General features: G+C 44.8%; 1 protein-coding gene across 7 annotated transcripts in view; it reads right to left on the bottom strand.

Annotated features, from left to right (window-relative positions):
* Window positions 1-18,084, bottom strand: part of TNS3 (tensin 3) — a 363,298-nt gene that overhangs the window by 86,151 nt on the left and 259,063 nt on the right. For all 7 annotated transcript variants that reach the window (XM_040433526.1, XM_040433527.1, XM_040433523.1 and 4 more), the window contains 2 exons: window positions 17,510-17,639; window positions 16,617-16,682 (listed from right to left, as the gene is read on the bottom strand). In XM_040433526.1, coding sequence (XP_040289460.1) covers window positions 16,617-16,682; window positions 17,510-17,639 — 196 coding nt within the window. The remainder of the gene's footprint in view (window positions 1-16,616; window positions 16,683-17,509; window positions 17,640-18,084) is intronic.

Here is an 18,084-nt window from a genome sequence, read left to right as displayed (position 1 = left end):
CAACTACAGTTGCACAATGCATCAAAATATCAATACTATTCCAAATTGGTAGACCTTTGTATCTCATCATGTTAGCCTGACTTGTAACAAAGTCAGTGCCACAGGACTAGGGATGGCTGATGTTGTACCAATATTTTAGAAAGGTAAAAAGGTGGACCGTGTAACTATAGACCTGTAAGATAGACATCTGTGGTAAGTAAATAGTTTGAAAGTATTCATGCAGGGTTTTCTTTTTTACTGGCAGAAAGCTGGCATTCTTGCTGTATCCCATTATAGTGAATAGGGATTCGGTGGGCCCAGGCTGTGTCTGGCTATGCCAAATATAGCAATTCCAGTACTCTGCTCCTCTGCTAGAACATAGCACCAGATGATAACCCTTTCATGCCCAGCTCCGTACATGTACGGTGCTGGGCGGGTGTTTAAAGATGGCACCCGCTCCTGCCGCCATAGCCGCGGGTTGTCGTCTGCTTCTTTTAGCAGACACCCGCAGATCATGTCCGCGAACCGGCAGTAATGCTGATCACGGCCATTTAACTCCTCAGATGCCGTGATCAATCCTGACCACAGCATCTGAGCGTGCTGAAACCAAAAGTGCGCACTTTCGGTTGCGCTCTGGCTCCCCGTGTGGCGATCGGAGGAGCCGGAGTGTGTATGCAGCAGCCCCTGTCTATATGAATGACAGGAGGCTGCTGCATAGTATTTCCTATGGAGCCCTTGCCTGTAATAGGGCTCCATAGGAAACTAGTAAAATCATCATAGATTCCAATTCAAGTGCGTGATAATAACAATCAGATGATTGATTGTTATAGTTCCCCATGGGAATAAATAAATTTAAAAAAAACATAAAAATTCTAAATCACCCCCCTTTTCCCAAAATAAAAGAAATAAAAAAGTACAGGTGAAACTCGAAAAATTAGAATATCGTGCAAAAGTCCATTTATTTCAGTAATGCAAATTAAAAAGAATTGCATTAATGCCCTTTAGGACACAGCCTTATTTCACCTTAAAGGACCAGGCCATTTTTTGCAAATCTGACCAGTGTCACTTTAAGTGGTGATAACTTTAAAACGCTTTGACTTATCCAGGCCATTCTGAGATAGTTTTTTCGTCACATATTTTACTTCATGACACTGGTAAAATGAAGTAAAAAAATAATATTTTTATTTATAAAAAAAATACCAAATTTACCAAAAATTTTTTAAAAATTGCAAATTTCCAAGTTTCAATTTCTCTACTTCTATAATACAGGGAGTGCAGAATTATTAGGCAAGTTGTATTTTTGAGGATTAATTTTATTATTGAACAACAACCATGTTCTCAATGAACCCTAAAAAACTCATTAATATCAAAGCTGAATATTTTTGGAAGTAGTTTTTAGTTTGTTTTTAGTTTTAGCTATTTTAGGGGGATATCTGTGTGTGCAGGTGACTATTACTGTGCATAATTATTAGGCAACTTAACAAAAAACAAATATATACCCATTTCAATTATTTATTTTTACCAGTGAAACCAATATAACATCTCAACATTCACAAATATACATTTCTGACATTCAAAAACAAAACAAAAACAAATCAGTGACCAATATAGCCACCTTTCTTTGCAAGGACACTCAAAAGCCTGCCATCCATGGATTCTGTCAGTGTTTTGATCTGTTCACCATCAACATTGCGTGCAGCAGCAACCACAGCCTCCCAGACACTGTTCAGAGAGGTGTACTGTTTTCCCTCCTTGTAAATCTCACATTTGATGATGAACCACAGGTTCTCAATGGGGTTCAGATCAGGTGAACAAGGAGGCCATGTCATTAGATTTTCTTCTTTTATACCCTTTCTTGTCAGCCACGCTGTGGAGTACTTGGACGCGTGTGATGGAGCATTGTCCTGCATGAAAATCATGTTTTTCTTGAAGGATGCAGACTTCTTCCTGTACCACTGCTTGAAGAAGGTGTCTTCCAGAAACTGGCAGTAGGACTGGGAGTTGAGCTTGACTCCATCCTCAACGCAAAAAGGCCCCACAAGCTCATCTTTGATGATACCAGCCCAAACCAGTACTCCACCTCCACCTTGCTGGCGTCTGAGTCGGACTGGAGCTCTCTGCCCTTTACCAATCCAGCCACGGGCCCATCCATCTGGCCCATCAAGACTCACTCTCATTTCATCAGTCCATAAAACCTTAGAAAAATCAGTCTTGAGATATTTCTTGGCCCAGTCTTGACGTTTCAGCTTGTGTGTCTTGTTCAGTGGTGGTCGTCTTTCAGCCTTTCTTACCTTGGCCATGTCTCTGAGTATTGCACACCTTGTGCTTTTGGGCACTCCAGTGATATTGCAGCTCTGAAATATGGCCAAACTGGTGGCAAGTGGCATCTTGGCAGCTGCACGCTTGACTTTTCTCAGTTCATGGGCAGTTATTTTGCGCCTTGGTTTTTCCACACGCTTCTTGCGACCCTGTTGACTATTTTGAATGCAACGCTTGATTGTTCGATGATCACGCTTCAGAAGCTTTGCAATTTTAAGAGTGCTGCATCCCTCTGCAAGATATCTCACTATTTTTGACTTTTCTGAGCCTGTCAAGTCCTTCTTTTGACCCATTTTGCCAAAGGAAAGGAAGTTGCCTAATAATTATGCACACCTAATATAGGGTGTTGATGTCATTAGACCACACCCCTTCTCATTACAGAGATGCACATCACCTAATATGCTTAATTGGTAGTAGGCTTTCGAGCCTATACAGCTTGGAGTAAGACAACATGCATAAAGAGGATGATGTGGTCAAAATACTAATTTGCCTAATAATTCTGCACGCAGTGTACATAGGAATACCTCCAAAAATAGTTATTACTTTACATTCCCCATATGTCTACTTTATGTTTGGATCATTTTGGGAATGACATAATTTTTTTTAGGGATGTTACAAGGCTTAGAAGTTTAGAAGCAAATCTTGAAATTTTCAAAAACCCACTTTTCAAGGACCAGTTCAGATCTGAAGTCACTTTGTGAGGCTTACATAATAGAAACCACCCAAAAATGACCCCATTCTAGAAACTACACCCCTCAAGGTATTCAAAACTGATTTTACAAACTTTGTTAACCCTTTAGGTGTTCCACAAGAATTAATGGAAAATAGAGATATAATTTCAAAATTTCACTTTTGTGGCAGATTTTCCATTTTAATATTTTTTTTCCAGTTACAAAGCAAGGGTTAACAGCCAAACAAAACTCCATATTTATGGCTGATTCTGTAGTTTACAGAAACACCCCATATGTGGTCGTAAACTGCTGTACAGGCACACGGCGGGGCACAGAAGGAAAGAGATGCCTATACGGTTTTTGGAAGGCAGATTTTGCTGGACTGTTTTTTTGGACACCATGTCCCATTTGAAGCCCCCCTGATGCACCCCTAGAGTAGAAACTCCATAAAAATGACCCCATTTTATAAACTACAGGATAGGGTGGAAGTTTTGTTGGTACTAGTTTAGGGTACATATGATTTTTGGTTGCTCTATATTAGGGATCGACCGATTATCGGTTTTACCGATATTATCGGCCGATATTCAGGATTTTGACAGTTATCGGTATCGGCATCTATTTTGCCGATATACCGATAACGTATTGGGAACACAGAACGCGCTGCTCTCAGCGCTCTCTGTGTTCCCTCCACAGCACAGGGGAGAAGGAAGCAGTGTCTCCCTACCCCTGTGCTGCTGCTGCCGCCAATTAGAGGAGAGAGGACAAGAGGAGGGGCGGGGCAGTGGCCACCGCTCCACCAATGAAGATAAGTCTTTCATTAATTCATATACAGGAGGCGGGAGCTGGCTGCAGAATCACATAGCCGGCTCCCGACCTCTATGAGCGGTAACTGCGATCAGCGGCACCTAAGGGGTTAACTACCGCAGATCGCAGCTACAGCTCATAGAGGTCGGGAGCCGGCTATGTGATTCTGCAGCCAGCTCCCGCCTCCTGTATATGAATTAATGAAAGACTTATCTTCATTGGTGGCGCAGTGCGCCCCCCCCAAGCCCCCCAGTATTAATCATTGGTGGCGCAGTGCGCCCCCCACCCAGTATTAATCATCATTGGTGGCAGTGACCACAGGATCCCCTCTCCCCTGCTCCTCCGATCGGAGCCCCAGCTGTGTAATCCTGGGGCTCCGATCGGTTACCATGGCAGCCAGGACGCTACTGAAGCCCTGGCTGCCATGTTCAGCTCCCTGCTGCTGTGTGCACTATGCGTGAGCTCCTATTCACCCTAATAGATCTCTATCAGGGTGAATAGGACAAGGGTTCTAGTCCCTATGGGGGCTAAAAGTTAGTAAAAAAAAAAAAAAAAAAAAATATTAAGTATAAATGAAAAAGAAAGATTTACAAAAAAAATAAAAAATACACGTTAACAATAAACATATTAATTTTCAGCAGATTTGTGTAGGAAATTATTTTTTTCTAAAAATGAAAATTCCCAGAATATCGGTATAAATTATCGGCTACCGGCCTGAAAGTTCACAAATTATCGGTATCGGCCCTAAAAAAATCTATATCGGTCGATCCCTACTCTATATTACACTTTTTGTGAGGCAAGATAACAAGAAATAGCTGTTTTGGCACAGTTTTATTTTTTGTTATTTACAACATTCATCTGACAGGTTAGATCATGTGGTATTTTTATAGACCAGGTTGTCACGGACGCGGCGATACCTAATATGTATACTTTTTTATTTATTTATGTAAGTTTTACACAATGATATGGTTTTAGTGTTTCCATAGTCTGAGAGCCATAATTTTTTCAGTTTTTGGGCGATTACCTTGGGTAGGGTATGATTTTTGCGGGATGAGATAACAGTTTTATTGGCACTATTTTGGGGTGCGTGTGACTTTTTGATCGCTTGCTATTACACTTTTTGTGATGTAAGGTGGCAAAAAATGGTTTATTTAGCACAGTTTTTATTTCAAAATTTTTACGGTGTTCATCTGAGGGGTTAGGTCATGTGATATTTTTATAGAGCCGGTCGATAGAGACGCGGCGATACCTAATGTTTACACTCCCCTCCCCCCCCCCCCCCCTATCTTTTACCAATTTTTTTTTAACTTTATTTGGGGAAAATGAAGTTTTTGTTTATTTTTACTTGAAACTTTGAATTTTTGGGGGGGGAAACTTTATTTTTTCACTTTTTTTTTTTGTCCCACTTTGGGACTTGAACTTTTGGGGGTCTAATCCCTTTACAATGCATTCCAATACTTCTGTATTGGAATGCATTGGCTGTATGAGTAATACAGTGAGTATTACTCATACAGCTTCCGGCCTGTGAGATCCAGGGGCTGGATCTCACAGGCTCGTCACTGGAATGCATTGGCTGTATGAGTAATACAGTGAGTATTACTCATACAGCTTCCGGCCTTTGAGACCCAGGGGGCTGGATCTCACAGGCTCGTCACCGGAAGGCAGCACGATGCCTTCCTTGCCATTGGGTCCCCCCTACAGCCGCATGGGGACCCGATGGCACCGCCGATCGCCGCCGCAAACCGCAGGTAAAAAAAAATAAAAATCGCCGACACGGGGGGGGGGGGGGGTCACGGGACAGATTTGAGCAGGCACCGGGTTCCGATCACCGCCCGCCGGTGATCGGAAATACACATGACTTACCGGTACGTCATGTGTCCTTAAGTACCAGGAACACATGCCGTACCGGTACGTCATTCGTCTTGAAGAGGTTAAAATTTGAATTTTGTGAAAAGGTTCAATATTCTAGGCTCAAAGTGTCACACTCTAGATAGCTAATTAATCCATACCCCATAAGCAAAGGGTACCTCAAAATTGTGACTTTGGAGTTTTCTTAAGCTGTAAGCCATAATTATCCAAATTATAACAAATAAAGGCTTGGACTATCTCTCATATGCTATTTTCACCTTTTAGGTTGCATTACTGAAATAAATGAACTTTGCACGATATTTAAATTTTTCGAGTTTCCCAAACGGCAAAACGGAAAAAAAGCATCTAAATGACCGATTCGCCGTTTTCCGTCGCTTCATCTTCTACCAATTTTTTTTGGGAAAGTGATCAAAAAGTCATACACACCCCAGAATGGTATCAATGAAAAGGTCAGACCACCCCGCAAAAAATGAGCCCTCACACAGCTCCGCAAACATAATTACAAAAAAGTTATAGGGGTCAAAATATGGCCACAAAAAAATAAAACTGATTTTTTTCCCACTTTAAACGCACAAAAAACTATACATTTAAGGTGTCGCCAGATTCGTAATGACCTGTAGAATAAAAGTAACCGGTCAGTTTCATCGCACATATAACGTCGTAAATAAAATAAAAAACGTAAAACTGTGGTGGAATTGCTTTTTAAAATTTTTATCAACCCATTTGGAATTTTTTCCCCCCGCTTCCCACTACATGATAGGCAATATTAAATAGTGGCACTGGAAAGTACAACTTGTCCCGCAAAAAACAAGCCTTCATATGAGTATGTGAACAAACAAATTAAAAAGTTATGTCTCTGGGAAGGCAGGGAGCACAAAACGAAAACGCAAAAAAAAAAAACTCCGGACCTTAAGGGGTTAATAATGTGGGTCCAATCATTATCTAGAAATGAGAAAACCCTTTTGAAGGGACAGTTCCATCAAAAATTATTTTACTGCAACCTAAATATGAATATTCTGTGTAATTCTGTTTCTAGAAAATGGGTGGATGGTTATCTGGATAGCATTTTTTTTTATTCATTCCATGTATACTGTTCCCGTTCAGATTCGTAAATTTCCTCTCTATCTGGACTTTTAGCACAGCTGAGAGATTCACTTAATACTCTCAGACGAGCAGTCAGACAAAAGAGGAGTGAGGGATGCTGACTCGAGTGCCATACCTCCCCTTTACTAACTCAGTAGTGTGACTGCTCAGGGCATTTCACAATATACTGAACACTGCATTGCTCATCTGTTTGCATGTTTATCTAGGACAATCAAGACACCAACAGAGCTGCCATTATAGTTAGCCACTTACTAATCTATTGAGGATTACCTTCCGGATAACCTGCTTCCCTGTTTAGCAGGATTGTAAATGGAAATTACACTACTGTCCCATCCAAGACACTTATCTGTCTGAGATTACATAGGATACTATTTTGTATTTACTTGTCAATGGGATAAAATAAAAAAAAGTCAAAGATATAAAAAATAATTTTTGGAGATTTTTTATTTTTTTTAGCAATTCCTGCGGTTTTCTTACTGGCCACTAAGATTAATAATTTATGCCACTAGTTGGTCTGTACTGATCTTTTTACTGCAGTTGCATACCATTCTAAACCTGCCTGTAATGATAAGGAGATATCACCTCTGTGTGCAGATAAGACAGAGTTCACAATAGGCAACTGTCAAATTTTATCTATTCTTTCCTTCTGCACAGGTCACAGAGCATGCCTAAAAGACTCTCCCAAAGAAATCAATAAAGTACCCTCCTGTCCATTGTGTCTATAGAAACATATGACTGCCGTTAAGCAATTTTGTACTGTTAAGCACTGTTAAGAACAGCTCAGGCCGCCTTCATAATCATGATCAGGAAACTGAATAAAATTTGATAAAAAGGAGATGTGCTACTATCTTGTTTTAACTAACAGATAACATTTTTGGTGACACATTTCCTTTAACAAAGAATAGGACTGGAAATTGTCAATAATACGTAACAGTAATAGACTCAATTATTGTTGGATTTTTTTATATATAAAGTTGATTGGCTAAGGAGACCAAATGCATGTTTCTACTAGTCTTAAAGAGGAAGTCCCACAAAAAATATTCTACAGTTTCCAAACCCGAACCTGGATCTGAATACTTTTGTAATTGCATATAATTTAGCATAGCCACCGAGTAATTCACTAAAATATATCTGTGTAGCGCCACCTGCTGTTTTTTTCCCCCTTATTTCTTTAACCCACTCACTGAGAAGGCCGCACATGCTCCATTTCATCTTTCAACTGCCTCCTGAGCTGTGATTGGGAGAACATGGACACACCTCCTTAGCTGCAGCAGAAAAGACACTCCCCTTGAGCTGCCGGCTTGAAACAAATCTAGCAGAGCAATGAATGAGCAGATCTCTGGATAAATGTGAGGTAGAGGGCTGGATCTAGTTTTTTTAGAAAAAGATTGTCATGTACTATATGATGTCTGATTTTAATTGTTTACATTAGTCATGGGATAACCCCTTTAACCTCTTGGGGACATATGACGTACCGGTATGTCATTATGTCCCGGTACTTAAGGACACATGACGTACCGGTACGTCATGTGTAGTTCCGATCCCCGCCGTGCGGCCGGAGGTGGTCGGAACAAGGTGAGCAGACACCTTGGGAAAAAGTGCGGGGGGGGGGGGGGGGGGTCCCGTGACAATTCATACCTGCGGTTTGTGGCGTTTACGGGTGGTTGCGGCGGTGAATCGGAGGTGCCATCAGGTCCCCGTGCGGCTGTAATGGGTACCCGATGGCATGAAAGGCAGCGCAATGCCTTCGTTAGGCATCGGTGCTGCCTTCCGGTGAAGAGCCTGTGAGATCCAGCCCCCTGGATCTCACAGACAGGAAGCTGTATGAGTAATACACATTGTATTACTTATAATGCCAATGCATTCCAATACAGAAGTATTGGAATGCATTGTAAAATGGATTAGACCCCCAAAAGTTGAAGTCCCAAAGTGGGACAAAAAATAAAAGTGAAAAAAAAAAGTTTAAAAAATAAAGGGAAAAAAAAAGTTAAAAAAATAAAGTTTCCCCCCCCCAAAAAATGTAAAGTTTCAAGTAAAAAAAAAAAAACGTCATTTCCCCCAAATAAAGTAAATTGGTAAAAAAATAGGGGGGAAAAAAAAGTTCACATATTAGGTATCGCCGCGTCCGTATCAACCGTCTCTATAAACATATCACATGACCTAACCCCTCAGATGAACACCATAAAAAATAAAAACTGTGCTAAATAAACCATTTTTTGTCACCTTACATCACTAAAAGTACAACAGCAAGCGATCAAAAAGGCGTATGCCCACCAAAATAGTACCAATCTAACCGTCACCAAATCCCGCAAAAAATGAGCCCCTATCTAAGACGATCGCCCAAAAAATGAAAAAACTATGGCTCAGAATATGGAGACACTAAAACATCATCATTTTTTTGTTTTAAAAAAGCTGTTATTGTGTAAAACTTAAGTAAATTAAAAAAAATTATACATATTAGGTTTCGCCGCGTCCGTAATAACCTGCTCTATAAAAATATCACATGACATAACCCCTCAGGTGAATACCGTAAAAAAATAAAAATAAAAAACGGTGTAAAAAAAGCAATTTTTTGTCACCTTAAATCACAAAAAGTGGAGTAGCAAGCGATCAAAAAGTCATACGCACCCCAAAATAGTGCCAATCAAACCGTCATCTCATCCCGCAAAAATCAAACCCTACCCAAGATAATCGCCCAAAAACTGAAAAAACTATGGCTCTTAGACTATGGAAACACTAAAACATGATTTTTTTGAAAAAAAGAAATCATTGTGTAAAACTTACATAAATAAAAAAATTGTATACATATTAGGTATCGCCGCGTCCGTGACAACCTGCTCTATAAAATCAGATGAATGTTGTAAATAACAAAAAATAAAAACAGTGCCAAAACCGCTATTTCTTGATACCTTGCCTCACAAAAAGTGTAATATAGAGCAACCAAAAATCCTATGTACCCTAAACTAGTACCAACAAAACGGCCACCCTATCCCGTAGTTTCTAAAATGGGGTCACCTTTTTGGGAGTTTCTACTCTAGGGGTGCATCAGGGGGGCTTCAAATGGGACATGGTGTCAAAAAACCAGTCCAGCAAATTCTGCCTTCCAAAAACCGTATAGGCATCTCTTTCCTTCTGTGCCCCGCCGTGTGCCTGTACAGCAGTTTACGACTACATATGGGGTATTTCTGTAAACTACAGAATCAGGGCAATAAATATTGAGTTTTGTTTGGCTGTTAGGCCTCATGCACACGACCGTTGTTTTATTCCGTGTCCGTTGTTCCGTTTTTCGTGATTTTCTGCGGACCCATTGACTTTCAATGGGTCCGTTGAAAACTCGGCTAATGCACCGTTTGTCATCCGCTTCCGTGATCCGTGGTTCCAGTCTGTCAAAAAAATATAACCGGTCCTATTTTTTTCACGGAAAACGGTTTGCGGACCCATTCAAGTCAATGGGACCGTGAAAAAACGCGGAGGCACACAAGATTGTCATCCGCGTCCGTTTTTTTCCTATCATTTGCATGGCAAACTTGACTTACACTTTTTTTTTACTTTCCTTCATGTCTGGTGATCCTCCAAAAATAAAGTAAGGCACACGGAAACAAAAACGGAAACGGATCACGGAACAACAGAACCCCATTTTGCGGAACGGAACACAACAACGGTCGTGTGCATGAGGCCTTAACCCTTGCTTTGTAACTGGAAAAAAATTATTAAAATGGAAAATCTGCCAAAAAAGTGAAATTTTGAAATAGTATTTCTATTTTCCATTAATTCTTGTGGAACACCTAAAGGGTTAAGAAAGTTTGTAAAATCAGTTTTGAATACCTTGAGGGGTGTAGTTTCTAGAATGGGGTCATTTTTGGGTGGTTTCTATTATGTAAGCCTCACAAAGTGACTTCAGACCTGAACTGGTCCTTAAAAAGTGGGTTTTTGAAAATTTAAGAAAAATTTCAAGATTTGCTTCTAAACTTCTAAGCCTTGTAACATCCCCCAAAAATAAAATTTCATTCCCAAAATGATCCAAACATGAAGTAGACATATGGGGAATGTAAAGTAATAACTATTTATGTAGGTATTACTATGTATTACAGAAGTAGAGAAATTGAAACTTTTTTGGTAAATTTGGTATTTTTTTTATAAATAAAAAAGAATTTTTTTGAGTCCATTTTACCAGTGTCATGAAGTACAATATGTTACGAAAAAACTATCTCAGAATGGCCTGGATAAGTCAAAGCGTTTTAAAGTTATCACCACAAAGTGACACTGGTCAGATTTGCAAAAAAACAAGATTTTTGAAAAACTTACCAGTAAAATCTCTTTCTCGCTCTTCCTTGGGGGACACAGGAGACCTTGGGTATAGCTCAGCTCCCTAGGAGGCGTGACACTAAGTGAAAACTGTTAAGCCCCTCCTCCAGCAGCTATACCCTCAGCCTGGAGAGAGAGAGACTGCCAGTTGCATGTCCAAGTAGTGAGAAAAGGCAATGACCAACAAAGTGGAACCAACCAGCCAACTACCCAACGGGGTAAACCAAGTCTGTAACCGTGTAGAAAAAACAATGAATGGGTGGGTGCTGTGTCCCCCAAGGAAGAGCGAGAAAGCGATTTTACTGGTAAGTTATACTAAAATCTCGTTTTCTCGCCCATTTTCCTTGGGTGGCACAGGAGACCTTGGGACGTCCGAGAGCAGTCCAAGAGGGGAGGGACCACAGCTTCAAGGCGAAGCACCCGTAGGCAACAAGGAACCGCCGCCTGCAAAAACCAGGCGGCCCAAGGCAGCATCCGCCAATGCACGAGTATGCACCCTGTAGAACTTGATAAAAGGCATGCAAGAAAGACCAGTGGCCGCCGTGCACAAATGTTCGACTGAACCTTGCCCCTGGTGCGGTAACCTCAGCAATAGCCAATTGATGAAGCGGCCGAAAGCCACCTTGGAGGCCAGCAACCCTATACGCGGCGCGGACCTTCCGTTACCACAAAAAGAGTCCGAGCGCCGAAAGGAGCCGGCGATCTCCAAGTAAATCTTCAAGGCCTGAACAACGTCCAAGCAGCGCAGTGTCCATTCCCAGGGGTGGAAAGGACGATGGCCTCGTCAAGAAGAAAGGCAGATACCACCGACAGAAGGAAGGAAGGAACGGGATGGAGAACAGCCTTGTCGTGGGGAAGGACAGAAAGGCTCGGAACAAGAAAAAAGGCAGCTAATTCAGACACTCGTCTGAGAGACATGATGGCCACAAGGAACAGGATCTACAGGACAGAAGGCGGAGAGAGATCTTCTGTAACGGCTCGAAGGGGGAAGCTTGGAGCGCCGAAAGCACAGTATTTTGTTCCCAGGGCGGCACCGGGGGACGGTACAGAGGAACCAATGAGCCACCCCGTGGATGAAGGTCTTGACAAGCCCGAGAGGGGCCAGGGGACACCGGAGGATGGATAGCGCCTACACTTGACCCTTCAAGGAACAGAGTCCCATTCCCAGGCCGGACTGGAGAAAGGACCGAACCGTGGGGAGAGAAAGGCGGAGTGGGGGGGGAACGCCCCACTTCCCACAGAACCGCAGGTAAGATCTCCAAGTCTGATAATAGATCCTGGACGAAGCACGGCCGAGAGCGAAAACCAACGTGCCCACTGGAAATCGCCTAGGCAAGCGAGAAAAAAATAATAATAAAACAACGTGATCAGGCGCAGACCAGTAGCACGGGCGGAAGAGTCCAGCAAAGCTGGTCCATCGGCCCATGAGCAAATTCGTCCCGTAGCCACCCGGAGTGGGGGAGCAGAAGAGCGGACAGAAGGAACCGAAGGGGTCCGTCCAGTAGCCGACAGATGCCAGGACAAGTCAGGCTAAAGTCCATGTCGATGGTGCCACCGGAGGAAGGGGTTCTTCCATTCCTGTGAGGGAGATTTAAGGACAATCATTGACGGAAGAGTAGTCCTCAAGCAGGGACAACAGCAGGAAGGGATGAAGATGGCCTTGCTGTAGAAACGTAATGCGGCTACCCCCAGTACAACAGGAAGATAGTAGTCGCGGAACAAAAAACGGCAGGTAAGGCAGAGACAACTAACCTCGAGACGGATGAGGTATAATTGAGGCCACATCACTGCCTCAGACCCGAGCGAACGGACTACCAGTACAGGGAGTGAGAGACTACGGCCTACCATTTAAGGGCCAATATGGCAAGGAATAGAAGGTAAGTGCCGGAAGCGCTACCGTTACCACTGTAGAGATCCAGATTCAAGCCTGGGGGTCAACTTACCGAGAAAGTAAGTTTACAGCAGGACCCCCGCCTAGAACGGAAAAACGCAATCTGTCACCTAAGCGCGAGGACAGAACGCGGTAGGCACGGTAAGTGGGCACACAGCCAGTACAGCTAGTGTGAGCGAGGGAGACGGTCCGAGGTCACAACAGGAACTCGGAACCATCCAAGTCAACAACCATACTCTCCCGAGGAGAGGGCTGTGAAGGAACAGCCTCTGAAGCCTGACCAGGGCAGAAGCCACATCGGAGGGATAGGCTCTGAGCAGGAGCCAAAACAGAGCCGGCGAGACGCCGGCATAACCCCTCCAACCGAAAGGAGGAGTGGGTAAGAGGGTAGTCAGAGTAGGACAGCTCAAAGGCAGAACACCAGATACTCTGTGTGTCCCCAGCTCACCGCCTCGCAGAAGGCGAGCACCCTGAAGAACCCAAGGTGGAGGTCCCCGGGACCTGGCATAACCGAAGCACCCAAGAAAAGTTGGGTGACCTTCCAAAGGAGAGCGACCCGAACCTGGCAGCAGAGCGGCACTAAAGTGCAGAGGACGCCCATAGGAAGGACTCATACCACACCACATCCGAAGAGGAGGGAATGGTAGTAGGTGAGGGAACCGTAGTCCCGCCAGAGCCAACGTAGAATTCGAAGGGCGCTGCAGACAGCCCTCTCGTCCATGAGAACGCTTGCGCAGGAAAGCAAAGTAGCAGGAGGACGCAATGGGTACGCATCCAGCAGCCATGAACACCCCACGGGTGGAAGGGCCAACGAGCATGGTCGATACTGCCACAAGCAGAACCGCAAAATACTGTCCAAACCCGAGAATGAGCACCGCCTAGCTCGGTGCAGGCAAGTAGACCACGTCCGGACCAGGTGGAAGCAGAATGATCTCTCCGGAGAAGAGTGTAAGGCGTGCGGCTAGCATCGTATCCCAAGGGAAACATATATAAGCATATACGGCCCATACAATGCACAGAGCGCGCATGAATGTTCACCCACTGTAAACATTCACTCTGGGAAGGGGGCCATCGACAGAGTCCCACAGTATCTACAGAAGTGCAATATGCCGCCTGGAAGGGAGTCCTGCACAAGACTAGTACAGTATGCGATGGAACGCAAGCAGTCCGCCTAGAAAAGGGGGATATGCCCCTAGCAGACACTGCATTCGGCAAGAGTGTAAATGCCCGCCTAAGAAGGGGGTGATGCCCAAGACCGGTACCGACTTCAGAGAAGTAGGGCATACCATTCTCTGCCCATAAGGGGGTCATGCACATGGCCGCACTGAATCCAGTAGGAACGCAGGAAGTCCGCCTAGGGAAGGGGGACATGCACATGGATACCATCGCATTAAGTGATAGTGTAATAATTCACCTAACACCGTATCCCGTGAGTGCAACTACCCCGCCAATGAAGGGGGACATGCACGAGGCCAGCACAGCATGTACAAGGTCAGCCTCGAGTCCCGTGAGTGTGCAAAATTCCGCCTATGGAATGAGGGGCGGTCATGCACATGGCCAGCACCGCATCCAGTGGGAGTGCAAGTCCAGTGAGAGTGCATGCACCCCGCCGATGGAAGGGGGTCATGCACATGGCCAGCAACCTACCGGCGAGAGAACAACCACAGGCAGTGAGAGCGCATTATGCCGCCTAAGGAAAGGAGGCATGCACATGGCCGGCAGCGAATCCAGTGAGTGCATAATTCAGCCTATGGAAGGAGGTCATGCACATGGCCAGCACCGTAGCCGGTGAAAGTGCAGTATTCTGCCTATGGAAGGGGGTCATGCACATGGCCAGCCCGCAGCCAGGGAGAGAGCAGCAGTCCGCCTAGGAAGGGGGAAGTCATGCACAAGGCCAGTACCGTAACCGGTGAGTGCGGAATTCCACCTATAGAAAGGGGACATGCACCCGGTCGACACTGTACTCAGTGGCAGGGTGCAAAATTCCACCCAGGGAAGGGAGCATGTACTTTTAGCCAGCGTCGTGTCCGGGGAGCGCAACATGCCGCCTATGGAAGGGGGGCATGCACATGGCCAGCTCTACCGAGATCAGGCTGCAGCGTCCAGCGCATACAAACTTGATACGGATTCCCTTTTTTTTTTTTTTTAAATGACAAGGCCCGGATCTCAGAGGGCCTCCTCTATACGGGAGCCGGCCCATGGAGATGGCCGGTACCTAAGGGGTTAACTGGGATCCGGCCTGGGGGTGGCGCAGCGATCCCCTGGGGGAGGAGGAACCTCCAGGCGGGAAGAATTTGCGCCTGGGAGAAGTTCCCTCCCCCTGCAATTTAAGCCGGGGCCTAAATTTGCGGCGCCTGGCCGACCGGGATGTACCGGCGGTCGGCCGGGGCCTGTAGAGACCCGGAGTGGCGCGAAGGCGTCCGCATGTACATGCCGGCCGCAGGTGCCCACCCCGCGGGCCGGAAGAGTCAGAGGGCCCAGAGAAGAAGGGCCGGAATTGCGGCCTAGTAGGCCGCGAAGCCGGGGCCTAAATTTGCGGCGCCCGGCCGACCGGGAAGTACCAACTGTCGGCCGGGGTCAGGGGGGGAACCGGACCGGCGCGAAGACGCCCGCATGTACATGCCGGCCGCGAGAGCTCACCCCGCGGCCGGAAGAGTCAGGCGACCGGGAGCCCGTGAATCCCCATAGCAGGGGCGGGCAGAGGAGGGTTTGGGGCATTTTGGGGCAGCTTGGCGCGGGCCTCCCGGCCCTGCCGCAGGAAAAGAGGCAGAGCGGCTATACCATGGCTGCCGCGGAGGAGCGTTGAGGTGACCGCCAATGTCCCATAGAGGTAGGGGGCAGGAGGGGAGGGGAGCCCTTGGATACCCCAGGAGCCAGTCTGCCCAAGTATGCCCCCTGTTATCAGCTATTTCAGGGGAGAGGATGATTGTAGGACAGGAGACACCCCAGGAGCCAACCTGCCCGAGTATGGGGGTCAGTCACGTAGGAGACGGGGGGGGGACGGGGGGGGGGGGGGCATTGATTGGGCTGGAGAAGCCACTCTGTCACTATCAGCTGTCTTCACCCTCGGTCCGTTCCAGCAGGGTCGCCCCTTCAGTTACTGGCACCGTAGTGGCAGGACGCTGGAAGAGGGACTTGGCGTGCGGGCGACCCTTACGCTGGCGGGATGCAGGGGAGCTAGGCTGCCCTGGTCCACCTTGCCTTCTGGGGGGGAGGCAGCAGTGCGGATGACTGGCACTGGCGCAGCTCGACCCCGGGAGAAACAGAGAGGTCTAGTGTGTCTCTGAAGAGAAGAAGAAAAAATAAAATAAAAAATTATAAGGAGAGAAAAAAACACCCCTGGCAGTCTCTCTCTCCAGGCTGAGGGTATAGGCTGCTGGAGGAGGGGCTTAACACTTTTCACTTAGTGTCACGCCTCCTAGGGAGCTAAGCTATACCCAAGGTCTCCTGTGTCCCCCAAGGAAAATGGGCGAGAAATGGCCTTGTCCTTAAGGTGAAAATGAGCCCGGTCCCTAAGGGGTTAAGGAACACATTCAGAATAATGAATACAATATTTCTCATCTTGTTACATCAGGTTTTTTTTTGTCTACCCACTATGGAAAATACAACCTAACAAGTAAATCTTTTAAGACCTAAAAAGTTAAAATCTGAACAAATTCCTACACAATACGTACCAACGATTTTCTCTGGAGTTCCTGAAAACACTAGTTCAATTTTTCCAAATTCTGGAAATCTGTCATCTATTACATACAAAAACATTATAAAAAACGTTTTATGTAAATAACAAATCAAGTGCATCATAAAAATTTCACAACACATTATTAATCATAATATTTTACTGTCATCTTATTAGGAAATTGATATAAAAGAGCATCTAAAACAAATAAACCCTTCAACTATTACCAGGAAACACCGTTTATGGAGCGTGCTGTAGCTTTCGGCAAGCAGCCGTCTGCCACCTGCAGGTCTGACAAGGAGGGCCCTCTTCAAGTAGCCCACCTCCCGCTGTCTCGGTTACCACAAGTAGCAGAAGCCACAGCAGCTAGTACAGTCTCATGAACATGATGGAGCAGTATTTGTATTTGACACACATCAGCCCAATGAAAATGTATCACCTGAACAACCAGATTGAGTTCTACCTGGACTGTGGCCTTTCTCCAGCATACTGTGTTCCTATTATTGCTGTCCCTCATTAGACAGCAGCACACATATCCACAGCATACAAAAACAGAAAGACAAAACAGAAAAAGTCGTAGGATACTACAGAGTGTTATTTTCCAATTTTCAGGCCAATTGGAGAACTTTTGAGTTGGGTAGAATCGCTCTTTATAATAGAGAGATTAGTTATTACGTTTAAAATATTTGGCAATAAAAATACACTAATGCTCCTATAAAAAAAAAAATGCCCAACTTTAGGAAGAAACGTGTAAACATATCTGCATGTTGAGAACCATAGAATATTAAACCAAGTAGACCTGACATATGCCCAGGTATCTCCTTGGTGCTTGCCCCATGTATGGGTTCCAGTCATATAGTTAAATGCAAGAAATCATGGTAATGACTGCACCTTTATTTGCATGATCTAACTCTTCTTTTCCAAAAATCAGTCGGTGACCATGAACAGCCCCTGTATGAAACTGCAGCCTGAAAATGACATCACGGGTTACAGAACGATATTTCTTATGGTAACATTTGATCTGTCAAAGTAAGAGAAACATAAATTGCAATGTATTATATGCTAAAATAAGCTTGCTGTTATGCCATGCTTTCATTTTATTATACAATTTCATGTTTGATCACAGCCTCCTAGATTTTGCAGTAGACTAAAATTAAATTTCAGCAGTTATTGTGCAAAAAGGATGTAAACAAACTAATCAACTATATCTGTCATAAGACAAAAATACAAATACTGTTTACTTCTTGCGGAAAATATGTTTGTGGCGATAAGTAGCTACACTAGAAAACAATGTTGCATTTGTAATATATTTTTCTTCAGACAGTGAACTGCTCCTGGGTTTTAGTGAAGTCCTTTATCACGTTTACCATTCCTCCAGACCAAATCTTTGAAGTTAATTAGATAAAAGTTGAATATCTGTTGTGACAAAGGTTTTACAATATTAGGTTACTTCCTCCTCCTGACCA

Source organism: Bufo bufo, chromosome 5, assembly GCF_905171765.1.
Source record: "Bufo bufo chromosome 5, aBufBuf1.1, whole genome shotgun sequence".
Classification (NCBI taxonomy): Eukaryota; Metazoa; Chordata; class Amphibia; order Anura; family Bufonidae; genus Bufo; species Bufo bufo.
This window is presented reverse-complemented; position numbering and strand designations above follow the sequence as displayed.